We start from the raw sequence: 15,835 nt of genomic DNA, 5'->3' as shown, positions 1-15,835 counted from the left end.
CAATTGTTCTTAAATAAATTGATCTATTCGGTTTATTTATTTTATATTGACAAAGATTTCTTCAATTTATTTTCCTTAGATTTAAGTGGCTTAATTTATTAATTTATTTGGATGTCCTGAAAAATATGTCAGGTGATAAAAATATAAATACATGAAACGAACGTTTTCCAATAAACGAGTCAATGTAAAGAAGAAATGAAGAATAGTAGATTGGTACCCTTAAATCTATTAATTCTGATACAACTTTGAAATTTTAATAAGATGACTTGAAATCTAGTTTCATCTAACTTGATCTCGGATTCGAAATAATCTAAATTTAAACTTATTTGAATTACAAAAGAGTTAATTACAAAACATCCTAAATTATGACACTCATTCTAAATTGATCTTTAAAATTTAAAATATTCTATTTACATCTTTAAGCTATTGATCTTATATTAATAAGGTCCTTTTGTTACTAAAATAGTTCATTTAACTATTAAGTGACATAATTGAAAATGAAAACTTTAAAGAAAAATGAATGTTGTAAAAATATTAGTTTTGAGGTTTTTAAAATTTTACTGAAACTATCATTCACTTTCTTCTTTTTTTATTTTACTTTATTTTTAATTTTAAAAGTTATGCGACAATATTTTAGTTTTCTTTAAACTTTTCATTTTAACTTATGTCACATAAGATTTTACATATCATTTAATAGTTAAATTAACTAATTTAGTAACGGAAGGACCTTATTGATACAAGATCGATAGTTTGAGGATGTAATTAAAATGTTTTAAAGTTTGAGGACAAACTTAAAATGAGAGTCATAGTTTAGGGATGTCGGTGTAATCAACTATTAAAAATAAGATTTAATATATATTTTAGCATCTAAATTTAGTAAATTACTTTTTAAAAATTAATTAAATTTAGCAATTAAATTTATTTTAATTTAAAAATTTTAATAATGTAACTAAAACTTAACGAAATCTAAATTTATTAATTAAAATAGATTTAATTATCAAATTTAAATATTAAAATAAATAAATACAAAATACAAAAGCTAAAATCATGAATAAAACATTTAATGATTTAATCCAAAAAATCCGAATCTAAAATGGGCCCAATTGAGAGGCCCAGGGTACAATTTGATTGAACGAAATTTCTTTACCTCTTTCACCCTTTGCATTGCCCCTGCCTTGGGGAAAACGGGCGTTGGTCGGAGACTTGGTTGGTAGGCCTATCCATACACGTGCTCCTCCAAATAAGCATGACGTCTAGTTTGCTGCGTTTTTCTATATTTCAATGGGTTAAATTAATTTTTAGCCCCTGAACTTGATAACTAATTTAATTTTAGTATTTCTTTTTGTTTACTTTAATACTTAAATTTGATAACTAAATCAATTTTGGTTCCTGAATATAATAAATGTAAATGTTTGATTACTTGACACTCTATATGCCACATCATCAAATCTAAATAAAATCCAAGTTTAATTATTAAAATAGGTTTCGTTGCTAAGTGATACTTTGAGTGCCAAATCATTAAATCTTGACGCGATATAAATCAGAGAATTAAAATAAATTTAATTATCAAATTTAAATACCAATGTGGACCAAAAAGACTATAAGTATTAAAATGTATTTAATTATAAATTAAAAAATTTAAAATAAAATAAAATAATTCAAAAAAGTCCACCAATAAAACAAACTAATGGTACTCCTGTTTTGCCCCCACCCTCAAAAAAGAAAGGGAAAAACACACGTTGCGGGTCCCTAAAAAATGCAGTGATGTTACATCAATTAATTGAGGAAAATATCGAGGATGTATAATGATTTATTTAGTCCTTCAATTTTAATAAAAAATTATTTTAATTATTTATTTTATTTTTATACTTTTAAATTTTTAAATTTATGTTTTTTTGTTAAAATATCTCAAAATAGATGAAAATTTAAAAATATTAACTTTGTTAATATGAACATATACGTAAACTATCACATCAACAATTAATTATTTTAAAAATTTAGAAAAAAAGTTATTAAAATTATTTAAAATGTTGTAAAAACAAAATATATATTATAATTTTTTAAAAAATTGAAAAATATTATAAAACAATTAATTGTTTATGTGGCAGTCCATGTGTATGTCCACATCAGCAAAATTAACGTTTGTTAACTTTTTCACCTATTCTGAGGTGACTTGACAAAAGAATGTAAATTCAATAGTAGATGAAGGGCTAAAATGAGTTCTTTTATAAAGTTGGAGGGCTAAAAAATTTATTATGCGGTAGTCAAATTTATTTCAATAATAATTTTAAATTTCATTCCAATGCAAATTTAGGTCGATATCAACTATGTTGATGCATACCGATTAATTTCATCCATATCGACCGAAATATGGTGTACCAACTGGAATAAAAAATGATTTTAAAATATAGGGGTGAAACCAAAAAAAAAATTATTTGAGGGGACCAAAATTAGGTTTTATATTTTTATGATAGCTAAAATGAAATTTCACAATTTTAATAACTTATATCTTGATAATTTTTGGAAGGCCAATGCGTAATTTTATCATTTATTGAATTAAAATCTTGTAAAATTTAAAAGGTCAAAAGTAAAATTATTCACTTTAAGGGGTTTGGGGCCCCTACTAGCCCCTCTAGCACTGCCCTGCTAAAATATTTTTTATTATTTATAAATTATTATCTGCATAATATGGGATTATCTTCTTGTTTAATTTATGAAATAAAATTTTTACTTGTTTATTTTGAGTTTATTTAACGATGAATTGTATTTGTAAATTTTATTAAAGAATATTTTATCCGACTGAAAACTACTTTATATTTGAGACTTGATATTTACAAATATTTTTATATACATATATAAAAATATTTTTAAAAATTACAATAAATCCGAAATAATGCATCAAAACAGATCGATATCAATATCAATAAAAAAATATGTGGACCAAAATAAACAGTTTAAAAATAACTCACACTACTTTTATGAGTTTACCAAGACCCACTTTCCTCTACCATTTATTCAATCCTCACTCTCTTTCAACCTTCCAAATGTTTGTAATATTTTATCATATTAGCTTTGACACTACTGTTTATTGTCTAGAAAGTGTTTCTTTTTAAATAAATACGTTGACTCAAACTCGTGTTTTATATTTATAGGCGAAGTGGATATCATTTCAGCTGACTACTTGTTGATCGATTTATTACATTATAAATATAGAGAAAAGTTTAATTTGATACATGATTGATATTAAATTCTTGGTTGAGTTGGCGTAATGCATTAATCGAGCGCCAATTTAGTTGAAAAATTACTAAAATATTTTTTATGTTTTTAATAAAATAATATTAAGATGAGATTTGAACTCGAAACACACAAGTTTTAACCATTTAACTTAATATCAATTCAACTAAAGATTCATTTAGTTTTGATATAAAATTGTTATAAATATTTTATTTATATTTTTTTTCGCGCACATTGTGAGTGCACTATAGTCTAGTATTTATAAAGAATCATATGCTTTTTTATTGTTTTAAAAAAAATCAATATTTGATAGTCAAATCTGATCTCAACTGTATCCAAAGTCAAGCCGTATTAGACCTCTAAATGGGGAGAAGCTCTCCTATAGTTGCTTTCTCTATCAGCAAACTTGAAAAGGGTATCGAATTTTTTGTCCTTGAACTCGGTAAATGTAAATGTTTGATGACATAACACTTTGTGTGCCAGATCATTAAATCTTGATGGAATTCAAGTTTCAATGGCTAAAATGAACCTCGTTACTAAGTGATACTTTGGGTGTCACATCATCAAATCAAGTTTAAAAATCAAATTAGACTTAATTGCCAAGTTTATGTACAGAAACAAAATAAAAAATATATAAATATCAAAATAGACCTAATTACCAAGTTCAAAGACTAAAAATATATAGTAACCCTATTTGGAATTTTTTATACAATTCTTGCTTCTACCTATTACCTCTAACTCTTAAATCGAAAAAAAAACACACACAATTAAATATCTCTAATCCACGTCTCGTTAATTATTGCAATATCAATGACCTTATTTGAAATTTGAAATAAAAGTGAATGGGCCGGGAATTGACGTTTCGCCATACCAAGAGCTCTTTCTTTCGCAATTTAACCTTTTTATTGTTATTATTAAGGACATGTTTTTTTTTTTGAATTATAAAGGAGGGTAAAGCCCAAACATCAACGTGATTAGTGCGATTCGAACTTAAATTTCACTTGAAGCGATAAACATTCTAACCATCAAGTCAACACACGAGGTTATTAAGAATTTAGATAAATAAGAAGAGATAACTTTTTTTTCATTTTAAACGTGGGGTTAAAGCTTGAGCTAAGGTGCCTGGAATGGCAACCCAATCCTTGGGTTGGTGGCTCAAATCTAGCACACTGGATTTAACTTACCCCATCTTCTTCTATGCCTTTATACATACGTTTGGTTCCAATAAAACAAAAGCCAGGTCACAGAAAGTGACACCAACTTCGTCCTTTAATAGAAAAAAGAAAAGTTGGGGGATTGCTATTTCATCAATGGAAGAAGATATTGAAATTTCACGATCGGTCTAGTGGTTAAGAGATGTTCAATTATAAACTTCATCCGGATTTGAGTATTCCGAGGAGCAAGTATTAAGTATTTATTTGAACAACTCCCTTTAGACATAATGTGTGGGTGAGTGGTGTAGGTACGTCCTGACTATGTGTGTGAGAGAGCACTAATTCTTTTATTGTACAATACCAGAAAATGAAAGAAGATATTACATTGTCGTTGCAAGTTTGGCTAAATAATTAAAATTAGGGAAGGTTTGGAATAGAATATACAGGGGATTTTATTACCCTTTTATTTGATGGTAAAATGAAAAGGAAATTCGTAATTGAGAAAATTTTAAATTGATCTAATAATTAAAAAAATTATAGTTTTAATAAATTTCATTTTAAAAGTTGTTATGATAAAAGTATCATAAATGTTTCCGTGTTAAGAATCAAATTGCATTTTGTCCCCTTTACTCAAAACATGGGTAAACTAGTCCTTATACATTAGGTCAAAGAATAAACTGGTCATTTCTGTTAAAAATTTCATCCATTTTTACTGTTAAAAACTGATGCAGCTGACGAAATAACCAATCAGTTACACATGGCGTACCGCATGTACCTTATGCTAACATCTAAGACCAATTTTTAACAGTAAATTTGAATAAAATTATTAACAGAATGATCAATTTTCTCTTTAATCTAACCTATGGAGATTAATTTGCCCAATTTTAAATTGAAAAAGTAAAATACAATCTAACCCCTAATAAATTCTCACTATAATTGCCACGACGCTATCGAAAAAAATCCAAACTAAATTTAACCCTAACTATAAATGGTCCACCTCTTATGCCCCTACACTCAATTGTAAATTTAATATAGTAGAAAAAGAGAAGAGAAAGAAAGAAAAAACACCCGAGGGGGTCCCTACGAAATACAGTAATATGCTACATCATTTAATTGTGGAAAATTTTGGGAAAATAATATAATTTATGAAAAATTAACAATTTGGTCCCACATCCCAGCACGAGGTAGTTGAAATGTTAAATTTCTCACTCAAAAAGATTTAAAAAAAATTAATTCACACTACTTTTTTGAGTTTTCCACAACCTTTTTAACCCTTACATCATCCATATGGGATAGTACCATACACTATTTCCAAATCCCACTTTCCTTCACAATTTCTCATATCCTCCCTCTTTGACCCTTCCATATGGTTTTTAATCGGATTAAATCGGTTGGGTTCGGAATTGATTCGATTATCAGTTTGGAGAGAGATCAAATCGGGTTATTTGCAAATTGGTATGAATCAAGTTAAGAAATTGATTGAACTGTTTTTGTTTATATTTTTATAAATTTTTCATGATTTATTTGATTTAATCATATAGAATAATTGGACCGTCAAAGTGGTGGCGTGATCGATTTGGTCATCTATTTTTTTTATGAAAACTTTGATTTTATCATATGGAATATGAGACCATTTTATATCGTTTCAAAAGTATTGAAATTAATAAGTACACTTATCAGAATATGAATTTGTGTCTTTTCATTTATGAGAGACGAGGTGGATTTCGCTTCAATCATCTACTCGTTAGTATTTATCACATTACAGAGATAAAAAGGTTATGTTTGATCCATGATTAGTGTATAAATCTGTACGTTAATAATGAATCATATTTTTTTATTCAGAAATTTTTAATAATCGATAATCGCATTAAACTTCGATTAAATCTAAAATCAAATAACATTAAACTTCTAAATGAGGAAAATTTTATCATAAAACTGCTTTCTCTATCGATAAAACTCGAAAAGTGCATCAAATTTGTTTGCACTTAGCCTAATAGTAATTGGTAATGAAATCTTATTCGAAACTTTATAACTGTTAAGTGTTTTAGTGTGTCAATTTCTAAAGAGTATTAATTCTCTATTTATATGATATGGTTCTTAGATGTGACGTCGTAAGTAAATCCTCATGCATGTCAACACTTACCTTATTCTAGGATTAATACGTATTCTTAACCTAATTTATTGTGTCTTAAATATTTTTCAAGATAAAATTTATTAATTTGATATTTAAAGTTCATATTTGATATATATAATTTTATAAAATATCAATAAATTATATGTTTAATTATTATTATTTGATTCGTTCAAAATCGATAAAAATTTAAAATTTATAATAAAAAATTAATAATTGTTCAAAATTTTTTATTTAATTATTATTAACCGAAAATTAATGCGTTGGCTATTAAAACAATGAGCTCTTATATAAACTCATCCCTTGCAAGCAACAGACACTCAGCTTAACAAATAAGCAAACACACACTCTCATTCTCTCTCTGTATTTCCTTTGTCTCTTTAATGGCTACTTTCTTCTTCTTCCTCCTCTCCTTCCTTATCTGCTTTCACTTCTCAAGTAAGTTTCTTACTCTCCAAAACGATACCGTTTTCCCTTTCCCTTTCTCAATAAAATGAAATCTCTACACACACACACAAAAAAAAAAAAAAAGAAACTGCATCACTATCAGTTACTTCACTTTCAAGTTCCATATTTCCAATTAATAATTTCGGTTTTTTTTTTGTTTGTAAATAGGTGCTGAGCCGTTTATTGGAGTGAACTACGGCCAAGTGGCGGACAACTTACCGCCGCCATCAGCCACCGCGAAGCTTCTAAAATCGACGTCGATTGAGAAAGTTAGATTGTACGGAGCGGATCCGGCGATTATCAAAGCTTTGGCTAATACCGAAATTGGGATCGTAATCGGAGCAGCTAATGGAGATATTCCTTCTTTGGCTTCCGATCCAAACTCAGCAGCTCAGTGGATTAACTCCAACGTGTTGCCTTTTTACCCTGCTAGCAAAATCATCCTCATCACTGTTGGCAACGAGGTCACTTTCTAAAAAATTACCCATTCTTCGCTTTACACTCCCTTTTTCAATTTTTTTTTAACTTTCTAAAAACATTCTTAAATTTCAGCAAAAGTGAAACCTTTTTCTAAAAAAAAATTCAGTTAATATTGTTACTGGTTTGGGAACGAGGTATTAAATTTTGGAGTTTAATTTAATTTTTTAAAAAAATTTGGGAGTTTAGTTAAAAAATTTCAAAAATTTTGGATTTAAAGAAAAATTTAAAAAAAATTCAGGGAATTTAATTAAATATTTTAAAAAAATTCAGGGAATTTCAAATTAGTTCATAAATGTTAAAATTATTATTATTTTACCCAGGTATTGACTACAAATGACCCGAATTTAATAAACCAACTGCTACCCGCAATGCAAAATATGCAAAACGCCATTAACGGTGCTTCACTGGGTGGAAAGATCAAGGTCTCAACGGTTCATTCAATGGCGGTGTTGGGTCAATCCGACCCGCCATCTTCCGGGTTGTTTAGCCCGAGTTATCAACCCGCATTGAAAGGTTTGCTTCAGTTCCACAAGGACAACGGGTCCCCTTTTGCCATTAATCCGTACCCGTTTTTCGCTTATCAAAGTGACTCCAGACCCGAAACGCTTGCCTTCTGCTTGTTTCAACCCAACGCGGGACGAGTTGACTCGGGGAACGGAATCAAGTACATGAACATGTTTGATGCTCAGGTTTTGGTCCCTCCCTAACTTTTTCTTTTGGTTAAATTTGGTTTTGATGCTTTTATTATCTTTAATTTTAAGATTTAATCCTTGCATTTAAACCTATTCCAATTAAAATATTAACATAATTTTTCTTGAAAACAACTTTTCGAACAACAAGCAAGGTTTAGTTGTTAAAATTGATAAATTTTCCCAACTTAATTTCTATTTTTTTTTCAAATTAATTTAGTTGATAACATACAAAGTCTCAAAATTTTACATCTTTGAAAGAGTTGTAAGTTCAGGGACTAATACGAATAAAAAAAGTTAGGGACCGAATTAAAAAAAAAGTTGTTAGGTTTATGTTACCTTATCCAAAAAAAAGGCAGGTTAACAGGGTGTCAACCTACAACTCTATAGCTTTTAGAGGGAGTGAGCCATAATTTTACCAGCTTTTGCTACCACGTTTAAATTTCAAATTTGAGAATATGATTAAAATATCAAAATATAATTATATATATAATTTTTTCTATTTCCTAGAAAAATCGGGATTATAAAAATTCCGAAGTAGTAATCGTTTTCAAGGAATGTTTCAGATATTATATTAATAATATTTTTTTGCTGTAAATATTTAATTGTCGGTGGAATTCGTCGCTCTCATTCACGTGTGAGCTAATTATTCACTATAAAATAAATATTCTTGTAATGGGCTGAGTTGAGTTGAGTTGAGCTGAGCTGAGTTTGGTTCGGACCGAGCCCAGTTAAAAAGTGGAATCTGAGTCAACACAGACAACAGTGTGGAAATAAAAACGTAGGACATACGTTAATATTAGTCACTAGTCCACGACATTGACGTAGACTGTGTTGTGGGATTTGATCACATGGATTCTTTTTTATTTATTTATTTATTTTTAATTTAATTTTTAATTTGTTTGATTTACTTTTTTGACTTAGCCCAGAATTTATATATATATATATATTTTATTTCTTTGCCTAATCCAACTTCTTTTCCTTTTTAAATCAAGGTGTTATATATAAGAAAATCTAGTTACATGTAGAAATTAGGGTTATCTTAGTGCATTTAGTACTTTAGGGGTTTCTTTATACATTTACTTGAAATTAGATGAGACCGCAACAATACGTCGGTTGACTTGTAAATTGGTGGTTGAACCGAATTTCATAACTTTTTAGTATTTTTTAATAATTATATAATTTGAACTAGACAGATCGATTGGATTGAGAATCGAGACAATAGTGTTCATGAGCTATTTGAGTTCGACTCAGAAAAACTTTAAACTCGATTCGGTAATTATCGAGCCGACAATTATCGATCAAGCTGAATTTAAGCTTAGTAATACTTGATTCGAACGGCTCGGGAGTCTTATCGAGTTTTTCATGTTTTTATAATGTTAAATTACGTTATTGCTCTTAATATTATATCATCAACTCTAAGTTTAATTATTGAGTCGAGCTCGAAGTTCGAGTACAAAAATTGGTAAATGAGCTAAAGTTTAGTTTGAACTCGTGTAGTTCAATTATCTTTTGAGTTGAGCTCAAACTTAAAAATAGATATTTGATCGAGCTTGAGCCGAGTATCGAGCTTCGAATTTCGGGTCGTACTCAAAGTTCGAGTACAAAAATTGATAAATGAGCTTAATTGAGTCTGAACTCGAGTAGTTTAATTATATCTTGAGTTGAGTTTGAACTTAAAAATAGATATTCAGTCGAGCTCGAACCGAATATCGATCTCCAAATTTCAGGTCAAGATTAAACTTGGTAATATTCAGACTCAGCGTAATTATACTCTTAAGCTTAACTAGTTGAATCATAAATCTTTAAGATATAAATTTAAGAAATAACTGGTGACACTGACCCTTAATTAGCTGATTAATGAACTTTTTAAGACTAACATTTGTCATTGTTTATCCTGTCTTTTCTTCCATGATTTTGATGGTTTTTTTGAACTCAATTTAAAATCTTATCCAAGAACTGGATTTGTTGCAAAGTTTGATTAAAATTCATTAGCTTGCTGCAATCTGTCTTGTGTATATCATTATATTCTATGGAATTAATCACTTTTAAAAGATAAATTACCTTTTTACCATATTATTCATGATTTTTAAAATTATTTAATGATATTTTAGTTATTGATTCTTAATTTTAATATTTTTCTACCTTAAATTCAGAATTTTGAACCCCAAATAATAAATTCTAAACTCTAATTTTAAACTCCAAATCAAAGTTCAAGGTTTAGATTTAGGTTTAAGATTCAGGTTTGAGTTTGGCGTTTTGTGTCTAGAGTTTTCATGATTCATGATAAATAATTATTAAAATTATATGTTAATGACATAAAACAAATTATTAAAATATTAGAAATGAAGGCAGGAAAAATTTATAAAATAATTTCTCAAATGGTAGATATTAAAATAACTGAAAAGGAAAACAATGTGCATATACACACAAAACCATGTCATTCTATAGCTTTAGTATGAGAAATAGTCAACTCTATGCCTCAGTTGACTCGGTTCTATTTTTATTTTTTAATATTAATTTTGAAGTTTTGGATTTATTTTAATAAAATTAATATTATACTTTTAAACATTATCCAATAAAGTTTCAATTTTTAAATAAATATTTCTAAAATTAATTTTTCAAGTAAATAAAAAATAAAATATTATTTTTACATAATAAAATTTAATTATTTTTAAATAAAAAGTAAAATTTTGGATAAACAAATCTTTCAACTGAGCTAATGTCTCCCTACTAAATCCTAATCACATTAAATGCATCTTTGGCTTTTTTCATGAAATAATTGGAGGCACTAATAAGCGTGGTTGATGGGTGACTTACTGTGCTTGGTAACAGGCTGGCCATTCCAATAATTCTAGATTAGCCCCTCAATTGTTTTGTTAACTGTTGCAAGTATATAGATGGCTTTCAAGTAAATCTAACCTATTTCTTGAATTATATTTTGTTCTTTTTATTTAAAATACGGGTAAATTAGCTTTTATATATTAGATCAAAAAATAAATTGGTCACTTTGTTAAAAATTCATTTTATTTCTACCGTTACAAATTAATTTTTGTATATCATGCCACATGGCTCGTCATATATCGCTACTTGATTATTCCGTTAATCACACTAGTTTTTAACAGTACAAATTGATAAAAATTTTAATAGAAAAGATTAAATTATTTTTGTTCTAACGTACAAGGGCTAATTTGTCTTTTTATTAATAGAGTGGACAAAACGTAATCTAGTTTCTAATATAAGAGTTTCCATATTACTTTTAACAAGGTAAAAAAAAGAAGTTTATAATGCAGTACTTTATTACGAGATTTAAATGTTGATAGTTGGTCCTAATGGTTGTGCAGGTTGATTCAGTGCATTCTGCTTTGAGTGCTATGGGGTTCAAGGATGTCGAGATTATGGTTGCCGAAACGGGATGGCCATATAGCGGCGATAGTAATGAGGTCGGACCTAGCATTGAGAATGCAAAAGCCTATAATGGGAACTTGATTGCTCATTTGAAATCGATGGTCGGGACACCGTTGATGCCCGGGAAATCTGTGGATACTTACCTCTTTGCACTCTATGATGAGGACTTGAAACCCGGTCCCGGTTCTGAACGGGCATTTGGACTTTACAAGTCGGACCTTTCCATGACATATGATGTTGGCATTTCAAAGAGTAGTCAGGTAAGTGAATTAATTTATTCATTTGAACCGAAGAAAAAGTTATAATAATCAATTTTTCCTTTTTTATGTTCTAGACTCCACCGACTCCGAAAACTCCGGTGACTCCTCAACCAAAACCGACTGCAACTGGTTGGTGTGTACCAAAGGCCGGTATTTCTGATGCTCAATTGCAATCGAGTCTAGACTATGCATGTGGCCAAGGCATCGATTGCAGTCCGATCCAACCGGGAGGTGCCTGTTTTGAACCGAACACCGTAGCATCTCACGCTGCTTATGCCATGAACCTTTACTACCAAAATTCCGCCAAGAATCCGTGGAACTGTGATTTCTCGCAGACGGCAACACTAACATCCCAAAATCCTAGTAAATATACTTCACTCAAACTTTATCTCAGTTCTATAACGGACAATTGGTTTAATCGGTCGGTTCAGTCGGTTTTTTTTTTAATCTATTTAATCAACTTTAACATGAGAAAACTAATATGATCAACTTTAGTTGAAAAAACTAACCAAATCGAGATTGTGACATGGTCGATTTGAATGGGTTTTGTCGGTTAATTGAACTTGAGTTATTGGGTTGTGTTATATAGTTATATATTTATTATATAATAAAATATAAATATCTTTTAAATAATTTAAAATTAATATAAACGGCTTTTTCGGTCAATTGGTTTAAAAATTCTAAAATTAATAACCAATTGAATTAACCGATTAAACCAAAGTCAAAACCTACCAACCATATATTCAATCCTTCTAGTCCAAATCCAAGTAATAGACCCATAGAAATGGATATTTAGTAAAAGATTATGCTCTTTTGTGGTATTAGTGTCAATAACTTTGTGATATTGAAACATCTAAGTAACTTTAAAATTAGGCCCTAAATGATTTTAAAGTTTTTAGTTAAAAGTAATATTTATGTTACTAATGTGGTCTCATTTTATAATATATATATATATATGACATCCAATAAAACCATATCATGTGTCACATTCTTTTTATTAAAACTATATTTTGAGATAAAATGAAACAAAATTGATAATTTGAAGACTAATTTTTACATTTAAGCCTTAATAATAAGCATCGATGCACGTGTTCGATGCATACATAGACATGAATCTGAAAATATCATTCTCTAATAATATATATATGGGTGAACTATAAAAATAGTCACTTTTATTTCTCTTAGATTACATTTTAGTTACTTATGTTTGAAATGTTACGTTTTAGTCACTTACATTAACGTGTTTTAACATTGTAGTCATTGAGCCGTTAATTACCATTAATGTTGTAATGGTAAGCTGACGTGGCACATTAAATCATCATTTCGAACAAAAATTTTAGGTTAAATTATACAATCGGTCTCCATATTTCTTCGTTTTGAGCAATTTAACTTTTAACTTTTTTTTCTTTTTTTTTCATTCTCTTCTGCTTCTCTCTCTATTTTCTTCCCTTCTCCATCTCTTTTAACGTAAAAGGAAAAAATTAAATTGCTCAAAACAAAAAAAATATAAGGACCAATTGTATAATTTAACTTAAAATTTTTGTTTGAAATGATGATCTAACGTGCCACGTCAGCTTACAGTTACACCGTTAACGACAATTAACGCTCAGTAACTAAAATGTTATAACATGGTAACGTAAATAACTAAAACGTAACATTTCAGACATAAATGACTAAAATATAACCTGAAATAAACAAAAATAATTATTTCAATAGTTTACCCTATATATATATATATAACACCCATATTCGACATTTATATCAAAATCTCGACATTTATATCAAAATCTTAATTTCCATTTTTTTTTCTCTAAAAGAAAATTTTCCTTTGATTGCAGCTTATAATAATTGCATCTACCCTGGCGGGAGCACTTAGAAAAGTAAGATAAAATGTGTGGGTCTTATTTTAGAAATACAAAGTAGCTTTGACTGTAAAGTTATTCTCCTTTGATATGGATTTGCTGTGGTCTGTGTTCTTTTTTGGGTAAATTATTTGATGTAATAAAGTTAGGGTTGGAATATTGATGAACTTTTGTGGTTAAAAAAAATGGGTCATGCTTATAATCTCTTGAACATAATATCAAAATCAGTATGATGAAGGTATGAAAGTTTAGATTTTCTTCCCAATTATTAAAAAAATAAAATCATATTTCGCTTCTTGCATGTTCTATGTACCCTATCTTCTCTAAATGTATTGTTTTATATATAGTCAATGAATTTTGGCCTGTTCTTATGCCTAAAATATAGGTTTCATGTCCAAGTTTCTGCTGGTTCTTTACTTGTTCAAATGCTTATTATATGATTATGAATGTTTGAGGATTGAATACTACTCAAACTCATTTTTGCAATGGGTAAAACTAACATTAGCTTTTGTATTATGGATTGGATTGTATTTTACTTATTTTTACTTAAAAATAAGAAAATTAGTCCATGTACATTAGATTAGAGAGTAAACTAGCACTTTCTATTAAGAAATTTATCCATTTCTATCATTAAAAATTGGTGCGGCTTACAGAACAATTAAATTGTTATGCATGGTGTGTCACGTATACTTCATTCTAATTTTTAATGTACAATGATAAGTTTTTAACGGTAGAAACAAATTAAATTTTTATAGGAGGATTAGTTTGCTCTTTGATCTAATATATAGAGATTAATTTGCCCTTTTTTTTTGTAGAAGGAACACAATACAATCAAACTCCTAATATAAAGAGCTTCATGGTACTTTTACCGTTTGGAGGTTAATTTCTTCAGATGAAAAAAATTAAGTTTGGGCTTCAATTTCTTACAAAACAAAGACTTGAAAAAGGGGAATAACTAATGTAAGATAAAAATACAAATACCAATGGATCTAAAATTGAAGCCAGACAGAAAACCGGTTGAGTTTTAGCTTAATTCGCATGGATAAATATAATTCGAGTCTGTATAAAATTGTTAAAAAAAAAAACCAAAGTCGTTATGAACTATAAAAAAATTATTCTTAAAATGAACTCGTTAATGTTTAAAATTCAAATTAATTTAATCATTTGTAGTAGGGAGATTTATTTAATATTAAAATAAATTTAATTTTGAAAATTAATTTTTAACTACCTTAATTTAAAAATAAAAAATCAAAGTAATGCATTTCATATTTTTCATTAAAGTGCAAAATTTTAACTTATTTTAACTTATGGACATGATTTTAACCATATTGACTCAATATGGTTCATTCAAAAAAAGGATAATTTAAAAAATTTCATAAAATTCTATAATTTTTTTATTGGGTTCCATTTTTTTTCCTTTTATAGTATTGACTTTGGATCAATATAATAAATATATATACAGAAGTAGTATTTTTATATTTATTAAATATGTTACCATTACATGTCTTGTGACTTGGTCCAAATGACAACCCGATTAGAAAAACTCAAACATGGCGACTTGATTAGGGAAACCACAATAGTTTGCCTTTTCCTGCGTCCACAGCTCGCCATCCCCTTATCTGCCTGATACCAATAGCTCGTCATCCTCTTGTCCACCAGATGGCTACAACTCGTCATTTCTTTATTCGTACATCCGCAAGAATGCCTCTTCGAGGAATCCCTTAAAGGAATAACGCGTCTTCATGCATGACACATAATTATCCCCCTACCACGTCCCATCAAAAAATCATTTCTTATAAATACGATGAGTATTAATCTATGACAAGGAAGGAAGAGAACCACAAAAAAAATGATATTTTTATTGTTAAAAAAATTAAATGGTATTTTTAAAAAATAACTATTCTAAATAAAATAAAATAAAATAAAAACCTTTCATTTATATAAAATCTAGTTTAGACCATTTCAAAACTTACTTACAAGAATATTATATTTATTAACAAAAAGAAAAAGAAAAATTGACAAATACAATGTCAACTCTTCCTCTCCTGTCGTATTCTTATGCTGCCCAACCTTTTCCCTTAGTTATATTATATGATTAGCAGCCATTCCAACTTCTAATATTATTAATTACTTGTTATTTTAGTAAATTCCATTATATTGAAGACAGATT

General features: G+C 28.5%; 1 protein-coding gene across 1 annotated transcript; it reads left to right on the top strand.

The window, feature by feature from the left end:
• Window positions 1-6,808: 6,808 nt before the first annotated feature.
• Window positions 6,809-13,966, top strand: LOC105795297 (glucan endo-1,3-beta-glucosidase 7). The gene is made up of 6 exons (XM_012624863.2): window positions 6,809-6,957; window positions 7,135-7,430; window positions 7,767-8,135; window positions 11,480-11,803; window positions 11,878-12,166; window positions 13,642-13,966. The coding sequence occupies exons 1-6, from the start codon at window positions 6,903-6,905 to the stop codon at window positions 13,677-13,679; spliced, it is 1,371 nt and encodes a 456-aa protein (XP_012480317.1). The 5' UTR covers window positions 6,809-6,902; the 3' UTR covers window positions 13,680-13,966.
• Window positions 13,967-15,835: the final 1,869 nt, after the last annotated feature.

The sequence above is a fragment of the Gossypium raimondii genome, chromosome 3, assembly GCF_025698545.1.
Source record: "Gossypium raimondii isolate GPD5lz chromosome 3, ASM2569854v1, whole genome shotgun sequence".
In the NCBI taxonomy this organism is placed as follows: domain Eukaryota; kingdom Viridiplantae; phylum Streptophyta; class Magnoliopsida; order Malvales; family Malvaceae; genus Gossypium; species Gossypium raimondii.
Note: the sequence above shows the minus strand (reverse complement) of the source record. Positions and strands in the feature narration are given on the sequence as shown.

Excerpts from the sequence above, each read along its gene's own strand:
- LOC105795297 (XM_012624863.2), top strand. The coding sequence starts at position 6,903 with ATGGCTACTTTCTTCTTCTTCCTCCTCTCCTTCCTTATCTGCTTTCAC. Across the intron at positions 7,431-7,766 it reads TCATCACTGTTGGCAACGAG|GTATTGACTACAAATGACCC; the intron begins GTCACTTTCTAA and ends TATTTTACCCAG. Across the intron at positions 8,136-11,479 it reads TGAACATGTTTGATGCTCAG|GTTGATTCAGTGCATTCTGC; the intron begins GTTTTGGTCCCT and ends ATGGTTGTGCAG.